The 15158-nt window shown below is 38.8% G+C and overlaps 1 protein-coding gene across 1 annotated transcript in view; it reads right to left on the reverse strand.

Moving 5' to 3' along the window:
• LOC111574976 (uncharacterized protein C14orf132-like) overlaps nt 1–6392 on the reverse strand; it is a 30700-nt gene extending 24308 nt beyond the window's left edge. The window contains exon 1 of the mRNA XM_023279845.3: nt 6177–6392. Coding sequence (XP_023135613.1) covers nt 6177–6203 — 27 coding nt within the window. The 5' untranslated portion in view covers nt 6204–6392. The remainder of the gene's footprint in view (nt 1–6176) is intronic.
• Between the last annotated feature and the right edge of the window lie 8766 nt (nt 6393–15158).

The raw sequence follows: 15158 nt of genomic DNA on the forward strand, positions 1-15158 counted from the left end.
ATGTTCCTCTGTACCTCTATGGAGATATTCCATTAAAAATCAGCTGTTTCCAGCTAGAATGGTCATTTGCCACATCAACAATGTCTAAACTATATTTCAGAATAATTTAATGCTATCTTCATTGAAAAAACTGCTTTTCTTTCAAAAATAAGGACAATCTAAGTGACCACTAACTTTTGAACGTGACATGTCAGCGAGATGAAGTCGGACATGTTTGGTCCCTCAGTCTGCGTAACTTTCAAACATCTTTTGCAGATGGACTTTGTGGGGTTTGTAAGACTTCTGTCACTGTTGGTTATGTAAACAAGAATAATTCCAAGTTTCGCTTCATGTGCCTGACTTGTCCACAAACTATGGACAGACGGGATTAGCATTAGCATTTGCAGCCATGTTTTGGGGCTGTTGTTATGATCACTATGCAGAGGGCCAGTAGAGGCAGAGCGCTTCAAACATACTGTCACCCACAATCGCATCGAATCATCAGACATGCTGTTTGTAACACAACACTGCTGATCAATTCAAGTATCAGTACAAATAAAATGGGATTTAGAGTAGTTTTGAAATCTGTCAGAAGTAGATGGTTATGGGCAGAGACAGCAGGGGCAGATAGTAGCAGTGCAAAGATGCCAAGTCTATCTGTTTAAGTCATGAGGATATCTGTATACATTTCAGTGCTCAGACTGTACTAGATGAAGTATTTACCTACATCCAACATTAATACCCATGTTAAGCCATGATTGCCCAGCAGAGAGGCAGGCATAGCTGTATTTTTCTTTTGCTACTAAAATTTATGTCACTTTTTCTGTTATTCTTAACTGATAACCTGTCTGTGCTGCTTTAATTTCAATTAACTCCCTGGACATGACAAAAGCAAACTTGAGAATGAAACACAGCAAAAAAAAAAAAAAAAAAATAGGCAGTGAAGAGGAGAATGAGGAAATCAAAACAAATTTTAAAAAAGTAGAAATCATGTTTCTACAAGAGAAAAAATTATCCCAGGAACAACGTGAGAAATATTTTTGGATTTCATATTACATTTGATTTAAAAAAGAATATAGAAGAAAAATCATAATATTTGTTTTAAATGTAAGTAAAATTGATTAGATTAGATTTTTGTGGAGAATTTTTTGTCATTATTTGGCAACTCAAAAAGTTTCCTAAAGAAGAAACTGTTTTGTTATGAATATTGGTGATATATTTAGGGTGACTAAATGCAAGAACGATGTAGCAGATGTGTCTCAGCACCGCAAAAATACATCACAATGTGAAAGACCTGAAAAATTAAATCAGACTGTATATAGATGAAGGTAATAGTCGAGAAGTAGACCCCAAAAAGCTCATGGTTAAAACCAAGAATCCCAAAACCAGGACATTATTAGGCAAACTGGATCACTATGAGATGGACTCCAGTGCAACAAAACTTTTAGCAGAGCATATACAAAGAAAGCAAATATTAAATACTGAGCATGTAATCAGAGATTCACCTGCAAAAACATACAAAGCTGAGTTTCGAAGAGAAACTTCACTCACAGACAACTGCAAGAGATGAATAAGAAATAAGAACTCTATTAAATCAATGGAATTATGAGCAATTGCCCCTTTTTTTTTATAATGATTTCCAACATTGAACAGGCCAATTTCAACTTCAGGTTATAAACTCTACAACGATGAGTCAATACATTATGAAATGTTCAGAAATTAAGCAAATGATGTTGGCTATCCTGTGAGTTTTTCAAGGCTGGGTGGATTTTAAACAGTAAGTGAACAGTTGGTTCTAATAGTCGGTGTGCTGTGAGAACTGGGGAGCTACTTTGGGGGCCACATTATAAAGTCCAGGTGACTGAAATGACAAAGCTCTGTGCTGAGTACCTATGAGAGCCCTGTGTGGGACTGTTTTTCTGCTTCTGCTGGATTTCTGACCATTACCAGCCCTTTCCACAGTTTGCATATCAACCCCCGCAAACATTCACACCTGCACAATAGAGGTTTCCATTGAGTTTGTATCTTTTCCCACTGCACAGGGAAACCACATCATTCTACTGAGTCGTATTAAGGAAAAGATGCATGCCTGACCAAAATACCACAACTAAATTACAATTATATTCAGAATTTGATATTATCACACACATTTCACATATTTCTTGACAGTAACTTGTTGGAAATGTGCAGTTTTTTGTCTTTAAAATAGGGCTTACTTTGATCTGAGAGAATGGAGCAGGTGTCACCTCAACCCACAGGTGCCAGATTTTATCCTGTTGAACATCAACAGTTGTGCAATTTGGTCGCAACAAAGTTCTTCTCCACCTTTGTAACAACTGGGAAATGTATCCATATGTCAGACTTGCTTTGCTTTTGTTTTGCAAAAACCCACTTAAACGTTCCTTTCTACTTCATTTGTTGAAGTGCTGGTTGTGGTAAATCCTGGGACCTGCAGTTGTTTCAAAGTTAAAACTCTCTAGTGTCCGTCAACAGTGGTCCAAGGTGGGACAAACCATGAACTGACAACAGGGGTGTGCTGCATCTGATTTTAGGGACACAATCCAGGGAAGTGAGTGGTTTGATCCATGTCACAATCAAAGCGAATAAGGGAGTGACATGAAGATTCAAGATGAAGACTTGACTACATATATAAAAAGAGAAATGGAGAGGAAAACCCTATGTTGACATTTCAGATAACCAGCAAAATGTGAAAGATATACGGACAAATATCCAACAACAAAGAGATGCGGAGAGAGTTCTCAGGGAAAAAGCTGTTTCATTTCTTTTTAACACTAAAGATGAAAAAGTCAGCAGATGCACAGACGTCAGAAAGACGCTTAAGACCAAAATACTCTCACATCCAATAACTGAAACTTCATTCCGTCTCAATAAAGCAGCATCATACGCGAGTTAGGAGAAATCATCCGGGCGAAGCAGGAAAATATCCTCCAAAGAACAGCTGCACTGTTGGACAATTAGTTTTGTAGTTTAAAGAACTGAGATTTTGCTTTTGAATATGTGATGGTTTCATGATTTTAGGGCCGTTTCCTTATGTCAGAATCTAGTTTGAAGACAATCCCTTGTTTGGCTGATACCGTGGTTACATGATGCCCTATATTCCCACATTAATTTCAGTTCAAGAACCATATTGTTACGGTCATGTGAAAATATCTCATGAAAATTGTTGCTTTTTTTAAAGACATATTTGGACAAGAACATAAATCTCAACATGCTTGATAGAGTTTCTACAGATGAAGGCAGTAAATATGCTTTTTTTAACCATTTCTTGCCACTGTCGCCTTAGGGCTTGCTCTAGGGGTTCAGGCATATGGGTTCTGTAAAGCGTCTTGAGACAGTTTGACCTGTAATTGGCACTATATAAATAAAATTGAATTGAATTGAATTTATTCAATAAACTTCAACCGTTTGATGTAATATTCTTCTGTTGAAAAAGCAGGTACATGTTCTGTTGCTTTGCAGTTCGAAAAAAGATTGTGACAACAAAAAGCTCAACTTATAGTCAAAGAACTTACAGAAAGAGTTATCAGAAGCAGACAGGGGCTCAAACAAAAGGCAGCTAGAGAATCCAACTGCAAACCGGTGAACAATTCAAACAATAAAGTCCAATAAAGAAATCCAAACAAAGACTGGGGAAAATCCAACTCGAAGAGAACCACAGGGGCACGAGAAGTGAAGCAGGATCCACGAAATACAGACGACCTCATACACAAGGTCTCTCTGTTTCTCTATTTTGTCTCTCCTCGTCCTCCTGTCTGCGACCCAGAAATCGATCTTGAAGAAGGTCTCAATTCCTAAAATGCATCTCAAAGAGAAATGAGGCTTGTCTGAGTTTTTATGAGTGACGATGCACATGTGTACATGTTTGTCTTTGTTAGTGTAGAACTCTTTGGTGTGTCACGTCTACTTTATTCTTCTCAGCACACGTGTGTGTTACATAAAATTAAAAATGCATGACATCCATTCATTTTAGTTGTCAAGTTGTCATTAACATTGTTCTGCTCCTCTGACAGAGATGACAAAATATCGGAACGCTGCAGCAGAACAGTGGACAGATCATGCAGCTGTGCCACACGACATGTTTAACTGATTTTAAAACGGCAGCTCAGAGACAGGAATGTCTGAGTTTGTTAAAAGCCTGTTGCCTCCACTCGTGTCTCTGCCTCCTCTGCTCACAACTCTGGTGGGAGCGATGACAATTCGAGGAGAGGAGTGGAGGATGTGCAAATTGAAAAATGAGGAGAGGGAGCACACAGACTAAATACATCGGGGAGAGCAGGGGAACGAGGAGCCGGTGGAACTGATCGGGGCTGGAAATCGCACAGGTGTGAAAACCGACAAAGACGCGGCACACAATGAAAGAACGATTCAAAACACAACAGGAAACAAGCCTCAAACCACGACAGTAGATCAGCGGTGTAGCATTAATGCTGCTCCCTTTAGCAGAGACAACTTCTTCTAAGTGTTTTGCATATTTATCCACCAGCTTCTGACATTAGCTTGTTGGAATTAATAACCTCTCAGATGTTTGAAGGTTTTCTTGCTCATACTGCGGATTTGAAATCCCCTGAAGTCAACTCAGTGGGATTCAAATGTGGGCTATTCTATAACCCTTCTTTTTTCAATCATTCCTCTGTATCTCTGCCATGTTTAGGATCAATATCTGGGCAAAATGTCCAATTCTAGTTCAAACAGGAGACTTCAAGTTATCTTCAAGTATTCTTTGATTCAATGTAGAATTTGTAGTTGAGTCAATAACTGCAAACTACTCATCCCTGATGCAAGAAGCATCCTCGGACTGTAACATCTCCAGAACCACATTTCACAGTTGGTCTAAGGTTCCTCTGAAGGCATCCTCAGTCTGCACCAACCATTTCTATTGTTAGTGTAGCGAAACAGCTTTACCTTCAATTCGTCAGTCAAATTACTCCAAAGGCTCTTTCTTGACTTGGAGGTTACAATATGGAACCTAATATGGAACCTCTGAGTCTAATTTGATCATTTGAAGCTCACGTATAACTACAGCTTAAATAAGTAATGATCAAATGTTCATTTTATGTGTCAACTCTTCATGAACTTTGTTATTATTAACTTTATTATTAGGCAGTGATTCAGAGAGGATCGCACGATTGCTCGTTTAAAAATGTTGCAAAAAGTCAATAATTTCCATCAGAAATCACTATTTTTCCGCATGATTGTACCAGTCATCATCATCATCATAACATCTTTGTTTAAATACCACTTTGTGTTTTGACAGCCAAAGCGAAACCCATGAGGTAACTCAACAACAAGCACAATGAAGCCAAAACAAGCAGGCAAAAATGCAAAACACAATATCTCCATATGAGCAAATACAAGTAAAATAATTAAAGCAATCAAGCCTTAATAGTCACTGTTAATAAGGCACATTTTAAACAACGGCCACTGAGCCAAAGCGGTTTCCATTAAATGAATTAAATTAACTTTACAAAATTACCTATTATGTTTACATATTGAGTTTCAGACCCTACAGTATCTTTTTTTTTCTACAGTATCATTTATTATGTAAATGTACCAAAGTAAATTAAATACTAAGGTTAAGACTCTTAAATAAATACAGAAAACACACATTTACCTGATTAATTTAATCTTCAGGTTAATACACTGCAATATTAGCCTTTTAATATGAGGGACAAGGTGCCCAATAACAGATTAATCCATCCATTTTCATGCATGATAATAAAAATAATAAACAAAATGTTCAGATTCGAGCTTACTATAGTGGCAGCCATAGTTTATGGTATAAAATCCACAATTTTCAGCTGTATTGCAATCATTCAGGAAAGATATTGTATATTGACCCTGGTAATATAATAATAATAATATTTCAACAAGTGAAAAAAAACATTTTTCTTTCCTACTGTTGCAGCATCTTTAGAAACAATAATTCATCTTTCAAACGTAGCTGGTTCAGCGCAAGTCCAACTTCCCAACATTAAACTGATTTAATTACTATAATAATCGGTGAAAAATACTACTCTGACCAAAACATATTTGCCAGCTTGGTATTACATGATACCTGCGAACTCAGACAGAGACAAAAGTTCTACTGATGGCGCAAGACTATTTTTTTCTTCGTGTATTTCCAACTCACTTGAACAGCAAGAATAAAACATGACGGTTTATTTTTTTTTTCTTACCTGCGCTGCCATGAAGGACAGATCCATGGTGGCTCTTTGTCGGGACGGTTCAGGCGTCCGGTCCTCCTGAAACTGCGTCTGTCCAGAGGCGTCCTAGTCCCGCTGGGAAGGACACGATCCCCGGCTGCAGGAGAGACTCTGGAGCATCCTCCACAGAACGAACACCAGGCAGCGTCCTCAAGCAAAAGCGGAACCACAAGGTTTAAGAGAGTCAGAGGGGGAGGTGGAGGAGAGAGAGGGAGAGGGAGAGAGACCATAGTCCAGACAGAGAGAGAGAGAGAGAGAGAGAGAGAGAGAGAGAGAGAGAGAGAGAGAGAGAGAGAGAGACCATAGTCCAGACAGAGAGAGAGAGAGAGAGAGAGAGACCATAGTCCAGACAGAGAGAGAGAGAGAGAGAGAGAGAGAGACCATAGTCCAGACAGACAGAGAGAGAGAGAGAGAGAGAGAGCACAGCTTATAGCTCACATCTGTATAATAATTGCTTTCTTCATCAATTTAGCACCAAGTTCATTTCTTGTTGCAGAATTCATTATCAAGACTTAACAGGATATAAAATTGGATCCAACCTATTTCCTACTAATGCACTTTTAATTTAATAGTCTTTGTTAAGTTGAAAAATGTGCTTTCCTGTTTAGGTTTATGACTTGGACAGGACTGGTCCTCAAACATTTCAGCCTCTTTAAGCCTTTTTCAGTAAAGCAAAAAGTAAATTAGGTAAGAAGGTACACTGTTAAAAAAAATGCTCGTAAGTTTTACGGTGAAAAACTGTCAAACCATGACAGTAAAAATCTGTAAATTCCAAAACAGTTTGACACGGTTTATTTAGCACTGAATCACTGTAAATATCAAGAGAAAACTTTCCTTTCCCTTCTCTTGCAATTATTGAATGGAGACATGCCGTAATATGTATAAAATCAATACTGTAATTTTTGCATTTATTTCTCAAAAAAGAATACCAGTTTTCAGTGTCTACTGATAATGGAAACATGCTGTAAAATTTATAACAAGTAACGTGGAGATTTTGCATTTATTTCATGTGAGAAATACAGTTTGGACCTGTCAAACTGATGAACGGACATATGGTTTAATATTTATGACAGCTATAACTGGAATGCTTGCTAAAAATACACATATTAACAGTTAAATACACTAATTGTTGTGCTGATAATGGAAAAATGCTGTAATATTTATAACAGGTCACACACTTTATTTTATATGGTGTTTTCATGTAAATTTTCATGTAAAACTAAAATTTCTTTAAAGCTTGAAACTTTACAGCAAAATATGGAACAAAGCACATTTTTTAACTAGAAAATCAACAGTTTCAAGACATTTCTTGAAAAAAATGAAGAAAATGTTTTACTGTGATTTTACGGTAGCAATCTGGCAACAACGGCTGCTGTAATTTTACAGTAAAATAAGTTTTTTTTACAGTGTAGATGAAGAAATAACTTAAGTGCATATTGAACATCAAAAGAAAAACACCACCCTATGCACACAGTGCAGAATTGTGCTCATCATTATTTACGAGGAACTAATTTGGTTACATCTCATATCAAGCCCTTCAGGACAAGCTGAGATTTCAGGGACAACAAACCCAAGAGAAAACAGCCACATGTCTGTGTAGATTCTGCCAGATCCTGATACTCCTTGTTGCATTGGACTGCATATACAGTGTTGCCCAGCTTGTATTTATGTCCTTTCAATGAGCTGGTCTTGAGACTTGCTAATCTGATGACACCCAACACTGATTAACCTGAGACCTACACTGTTTTCCAACCACTAATCATTCACTAAAGATTCTCATCTGGATCATTAAAAGAAGCAAACCAAAACTCAAAAGAAACTGAATTGCTCTCTGGCCCTACAGCATGAATATAAATTGTCAGAGTATCTCTTTTCTATCAGAGACACATCCTGACTAAGCACAGACTCAGTGATCACAGGCTAATCATGGAGAAAGGACGACACAAGAAGTTACGTCTGCCAACAGAATCCGTCTCACTGCATGACAGGTGAGCTAGAGATGGCCCTGAAACTGTGGCAAGTATAATAATACAGGAGAAGGATAAAAAAGTGTGACTCATTGTTTTCAAATTTTACTGAACTCTGACAATGGAATGCAACAGATGGTATTATGGACAGGACATGCTGCACCTAGTGGCACAGTATGTGACAACATAATTAAAACCTCACTGTGTATGACAAATAATTATCTTGACGTATAACCTATTACACATACGGCACACATATATACACAAAACACATATTATAGTTCTTTCTTATCCTCCTATTCACTTTGTTCTACTTAATAGTTTTGTTCTTTGTCATTTTCTCACCTCACTTTAGAATTACAACACCCTTAATGCTTTGGCAGTATTTTTCATGCCGATTAAGCATGTCGAATTAAATCAAACTGAATATAACCAGTCTGCACAGGAAAAAGCTGTAGACGATTAATAGCAGAGATTGAGGTCATATATTCAGTAGCACTTGAAACTATCAAGTTTTTCTTGTACATTCTAAATCCAATTGGTTTTAACATGAGATCAGATCTGGGTTATAGTTTCTGCAGGTGTTAATTAGACTTTTTTTTTCCATCAGGAAGTCCCACTGATCACTAAGGTCTTTCCCAAGAAAATAAATACAGAATGCATTTGGAATGAGATCAAATAATCCAGATCTGGAGGTGGTCTGTCTCAGATTGTGGTGTGATTTCATTCAGGTGTAAATTACACCTATGGAAGACCTACAGCGTGTAGAAAAGCTCCTGTAAGTCAAAATAAACTTTCTCAAAATAATGAGAAACTTTCTAGATAGTTTGACTATCGCAAAAACACTCTTAAAATCCTTTAAAGTCCTTTAAATCCTTTCGCTACAACTCATATAATGCAGTTTTGTGCTTGCCAAAAAGTGACTGCAACTCCTGCTTTGTGAATAAAAGGTTGTTTCTGCCCCATGGACCAAAGCTACAGACCCTACTGCAGCAGCTTGTGTTCGATTCCAGGCTGACAGTGATTTGCTGCATGTAGCCTCCTCTCTTATCTCTCCCTAACTATCTCTGTCAAATAAAGGCGAATGGCCCAAAAAAACCCTGAGACAAATTGTTTCAGCTATAAATCAAACTTCCACAGTCTTTGTACCCTCAGGAGACATATGCACAGTATACCTCCCTACAGGTACGTATCAGGAAGGATCGTCGTCTTTCATCATGTTTCCTACAGGAAAAGTTTTCATAAGTGCCATAAATAATATGTTAATAAACACAGAGCTCCAGCAACACAATGATGCATACTATAATCATTGCCTGAATAAACAATAATGTAATTATTGCATGATTTTGCAAGTTAGACAGTACATTAAAATAGATTTTGAACTTTACAAGCGAGGCGTTTTTCATGTCTTCAAATCCACTTTGACATTCTAAAATAGAGGAGAAACATTTTCCTAATAAATGCCCTGTGTGTATTTTGTGATATTATAGGCCAAGTATTAAATACACTCAGACTACAGAAAGGAATTGTCCAATATTTCAAGTCAATAACAGGGTAACACTTACTGTTATTTAAGTGCTGTTGACATCCAGAAAATGCACCAAATCAGTTCAAAGCATGTTTAATATGAGCCACACTGCGAATACAGTCTAAAAAAGTAATAAATTATCTGCTTATATGAGATGCAATCAAGAATTTAAGAGACTACACCTATAAAAACATATGTGATTTACAGTTGGCCACTATCCCCTTCGTGGTGTTCTTCCATTCCCAGTGCCCCTGTCATATTTGGAAAGCTCTCTGGAAGTCATGACTACTTTCAAGAATCATATACAGAGGCTGACTCTTCGTAATCTGTTCGTAACCCTTTGATGCACAGTGTGGTTCAGGAGATACCCATTTTCCATTGGATTTGGGTCACTTCTGACCCATGTTGTGTATCAAAGGGTTAGGGTCATCAAACCAGTCCAAGTAAGGTTGGCTTTGGGTTTGGGGTCCAGTAATGATGGACTCCACAAAAAGTTATCATTGGCTAAAAAGACTCTACAGAAGTAAGACACTTCTGGAAAAAGGTCAGTGCTGTCTGCGGTGAGTCCCATGAGGCTTGTAGCAGTTTAGTTTTTGACATTTGTGTTAAATCTGGTCTGCTTTGCAAATTCTGCTGACAGTTGATCCTTAGAAATAAACACAGTAGTTACGGTTTCTTTTGCCGTAGCTTCAAATGATGCTAGTTTTCCTCTAGTGCTTGTTGCAGCACTAAGTTGGGGTTTGAGTGCCTCTAGCTTGTTAGGTACTCTTGGAGTGGTGAACTTTTCAAGGAAAACTCAATTAAAACAGGAACTTTAACATCAAAATTCCAAGGTTATAGCTTGGTAAAACAAGAAAAAACTAGAAGGTATGCATCAGTTTCCTACAGGTCAAAGGTCCATTAAGACCATTTGATGCTTTCCACAACTGCGTGTCCACAAGGATGATTTTCGTCATCCACCCTAGTCCTCAAGGTTCCGCAAGGACATCTCTGCAGACATTGACGTGCATCCCAACATTTGTGCCCACACAGAGTGTTAGGAAAAAATGATGCTTGAAACAAAATCTTGTTATGAGGGTAGACTGTACGAGGAGCTTATCTATCACCCAAACCCTTGAAATTCGTCTTTAAACTTAACGTAACTTAAACTGCAGGAATTTGAAGGTGTTTTGATTTTCCCCATATGATTCCCATTTCCAAACAAAGTGCCAGGAAAGTTCTAAATTATCCAGAAATCCTGTGCTGTGTCCTTCCGCTGGGCTCAACTCAAAAATGATGACATTGACACAGGGCTGCAGCTCAGTCTATAACTAGCTGCTGCATCCTGTAAAAAGCGTGAAGTCACAGCTGTTCAGAAACGTCCATGGGTACCTTGTGTGTTTTTCTGTGTTCAATGAATGAAACCGCGTGCGCATCCGCGTTCAAAGTCCGCATCGATCATGAAACCATGAATTAACTTTTAGGACAGTCCATCTTTAATGCAGAACCATTATGCTTTATCAGATATTCATATTTGGGAGTTCTGCTGCATACTGTGGTAACTTGAACTAAGAGTTGTAATTGTAATTGCATTGACATTAGAATTCAATGTGTCCTAAATTTAAATTTACAACTCACTTTTCATTACTAATGAAAGAGTGCAGAGCGAACGTTAGAGTGCCTTTCGCCACAGCCCTAAAATCATGACAGAACTATAAACAACAAAAAGGTAATAAACCTAATAAGCATTGGTAATAGTCAAACACACACACACACACACACACACACACACACACACACACACACACACACACACACACACACACACACACACACACACATATTCCAGAAATGATTTAACATAAGTGTGGTTCTCTAATTGGATTTTCCTCTAATGACACATATGTACCATGCATGCTGAAATAGATCAGTGCTCAGGATTATGTGTGCTGTGTCGTAATGAAGGCATGTATTTCAACACACTGGTGATCCATCATGCTGAGCAGAGCAGCTTTCAGCCCAGCTGCTGTTAAATGCATGGAAGTCTGTGTGATTAATGATTGTTTGATGAATTCGTAAATCTTTAATGTAACACTGTGTATTTCCCACCCCACTGCTGCTTTCTGCACTACAGTCCACTAACTGCATGGGGAAGCTCACGTCTACACACAGACACACACACACAGATGCACTTCAGCACACCACTGAGTGAAACTCAACAGAAATGAGAAATAAACTGTTTATATCCCAGTGGGCCATTGTACAAACCACTTACAGTTTGGGTGCTAAATGAAAGAGCATTTATTGATAAGAGAGCAGCTGTGCATTTGTACTTCAAATAACCATTTAGGTGATTAAAAGTCATGTTCTGTTTTTAAAAATATACACTTTTGTAAACAGAAACTTTTTATTAAAACAATACCTGAGACATACTTTGGCCAGCAGGTGGAAAAAAGTCCTCTAGAGGAGAAATTTCACCTCCAGTTTGATGGACTGCATCTCATTTCCACATGTCTAATTCTTATGGCCCTGTAAATGAGAGAACTGTGCTTGAAACGAGCTGTTTACCATACTTGTTTTTCCCTCATTTTGTTCAGTTTTGAAGCAGAGGTAGGGGTTCTGGTAATGTATGTGTTGTGAAATGAGGTCTTATATCTGGAAACCATGACAAGAGAGAGGGCTGAGTATTACTAGTTTCTTTAAAGGACTAATATTCACTCAAATCTAGGAAGCAAATTAGGAAAAATAAAATGTGTTGACTGAGAGCTAATAAGATGGTGCTGTGTTGAAGGACATAACATACTAAAGATGTTTTCCTTCAATTTAAGTTGTATATTAATGTTACTATTGATAATTTTAACAAAATGCAAAACTAAAACATGAACTTTTGTAAAGAAACATATTAAAAATAACTGATAATCCAAAATAATCCTCCCTTTGCTTTCTGTCATTCAGAAACCAAAAAGCAGTCTTTAGGTCAGCAGAGAGCAAGAGAGGTGTTTGTAAATGCAAACTGTAAAGGAATGAATGTTCTAGCGAGTCCAAGGACAACGATGTGTCCTAAGTTACATCTCGGGATGCAAAAAGAGACTCAGAGACAAATGTCAGTATAACATAATTTCTTACTGACGCTGTAACATGAGGTGTTGAGGCTGAGAAGGCTGGATGTGCTGGTGAGCTGAAGCAGTGCTGATCAGAGGCTGGAGCTGGCAGAGGAGGAAGCCGAGGTTGGCTTGATAGAGAACTGGCATGGAGCTGGGTGAAGCAGGCAGGCAGGCTGAATTAGAAGACAATAAAGCTGAGGAACAGGGAAAATATGGGTTCGCCAGGAGTGAAAAAACATAAACAACAGCAACTTGCTAGAGCAGGAGAGTTGGCTGCAGGGTAGCTACCACGTAGGTGAGCTGAATTACCTGACAGACAATGGAAGAAAGAGATAGGGGAGATCTACTGCTGGAGTTACTGAGTGATGAATCTCAGGTGTGCCAGATGATTGGTAACAGGAGTGGGAAGGGGAAGTCACATAGAGACAGAGACACAGAAAGAGAAGACAAACAGGGTGAACAAAAAAGAGCAGCAACACAAGGAATGGTTGACGAGACACAGTGAGACCTTGACAGTACCTCCACCCTAGCTGGTCTGATTAAACTCCCTGATCAATTCCATGATGATGGCACCACAGACATGTGACCATCCATCCCTGCCATGTCCTGTCTATATAGCAGTGCACATCCAAGAGCTACCAAGCTAAAAAGCAGGATAGTCATTGATGGACAGGGATCAGGTAGAGGGTACAGAGAACCAATTTGAACTGAGAAATGTGGAAGATGGGAAGCATCTCCGAGGTATTGGGTTACTTTTGTTCCAAAATGCAAGCAAATATTTAAGCATTAGTGTGCCGTCTATGAAGCATGGTGTAGCATGTATTAGCTGCCCATTTCAGACTCTAGTTACGCTGTCACCTTAAGCTTCGCAAAGGATACGTCCTGCTGGCTTTGCTTTCCTTCTGATATTGACCAGATAAAAGGTCACCAGCAGTGGCTTTGTTTGTTCCCATTGAAATATCTTTGAATTTATTGGAAGGCTTGGTACAAATACAGATAGAGACAGTGGCAGAAGGCCAAACATTCTGAGGGAGCTTGCAGTATAGTCGCAGGTCCTTTGCATTGAAAGGTGCCAGCTGAGATGCTTCAGGTGTCTCATCAGGATAACTCCGGAGCACCTTGCTTTGGAGGTTTTCTGGACATATCTGACTGGGAGGAGACTCTAGGGGAGATCCAGAACTCACAGGAGTCAGTATATATCACATCTGGCCTTGAAACACTATGGGATCCCCCAGGAGCACTTGGAAAACATTGGTGGGAGAAGTACGTCTGGAATGACCTGCTTTACCTGTTGCCACCGTGACCTAATCCTGGGCAAGCGAAAGAAAATGAAAAAATGGATGGTACAAGTGATCATCACGCAAAGAGAATGAATATTATTAATCTTGCCTTCCTAAACTCTTCATATAGCAGGTCGGCGCTTTCATTTATTTAGTAAAACAGCTCAGTGTAAACTGCATTACCTCAGAACTTTGCCCCGAAGTTCATGTTCCCTACAAGGTGAAGTGTTATCACATTAGTGATCCATGACCTTTCCTCTAGTGAGCCCGATTTTGTTTCTTTTTGTTTCATTAAAGTCCAGTACTGCTGAGCCTACTTACAGCCTCACAAAGATGCTTGCACGGCCTTAAACCAAACCTGTCAGTGGTTTTTCCTGGAATTTGCCCATATTTTACAGTTATCTCTGACCGTCCTGATAAAACATGTCTCCATAAACCTCCTGTAATTTTAACCTTTCTAAAACAAACAAACAAAAAAACAGTTTTGCAGTTCTATTGACAGTAGACATAACACTGGGTCTATCTGATGTGCTTGCAACATTCCCCTCTGGTAAAGTAGAATTAGTTTGTTGGGTGGACCTGTACACCCACTATGCAAATTGAGTAGGGCAATATCCCCACAATATCCCACAATATACACAAGGGCTCCACCTCCTGTGTTTACAACTCCGATAAAAGAATGAAGTGGAGCTGTCCAGGTCACAAAAAGAGAAAACCCTTGTGCATCTCTTGGTCTGCCTGTGTCCTTCCTGTTTGCAGCCACTTCCAGGGCTGTGCTCTTTCACTTTGTTTCTGACAAAAAGGAGAGTGAAATACAACTATTTATTACATTTAATTAAACACCAACGGGCAACCATCTTTATAAGCCGCAGCTGGGAAACATGAGAGCATGTGAACATGCATTCATATGCATGAAATGAAGCGCATGCTTTCCACCTGCAGCCTCTGTGAGGACCAGTCCAGACAGTATATGTGTAATGGTATTCCTCACTCGTAAGTGGACATAGTTTTTAAAACAAAACAGTCATTAGTTAGTCTCTCAGTCAGGCTTTAGTTACAGCTTTGTACTAATGCAAGTCAAAAAGCAATGCACTGGC

Source organism: Amphiprion ocellaris, chromosome 12, assembly GCF_022539595.1.
Source record: "Amphiprion ocellaris isolate individual 3 ecotype Okinawa chromosome 12, ASM2253959v1, whole genome shotgun sequence".
Lineage (NCBI taxonomy): Eukaryota > Metazoa > Chordata > Actinopteri > Pomacentridae > Amphiprion > Amphiprion ocellaris.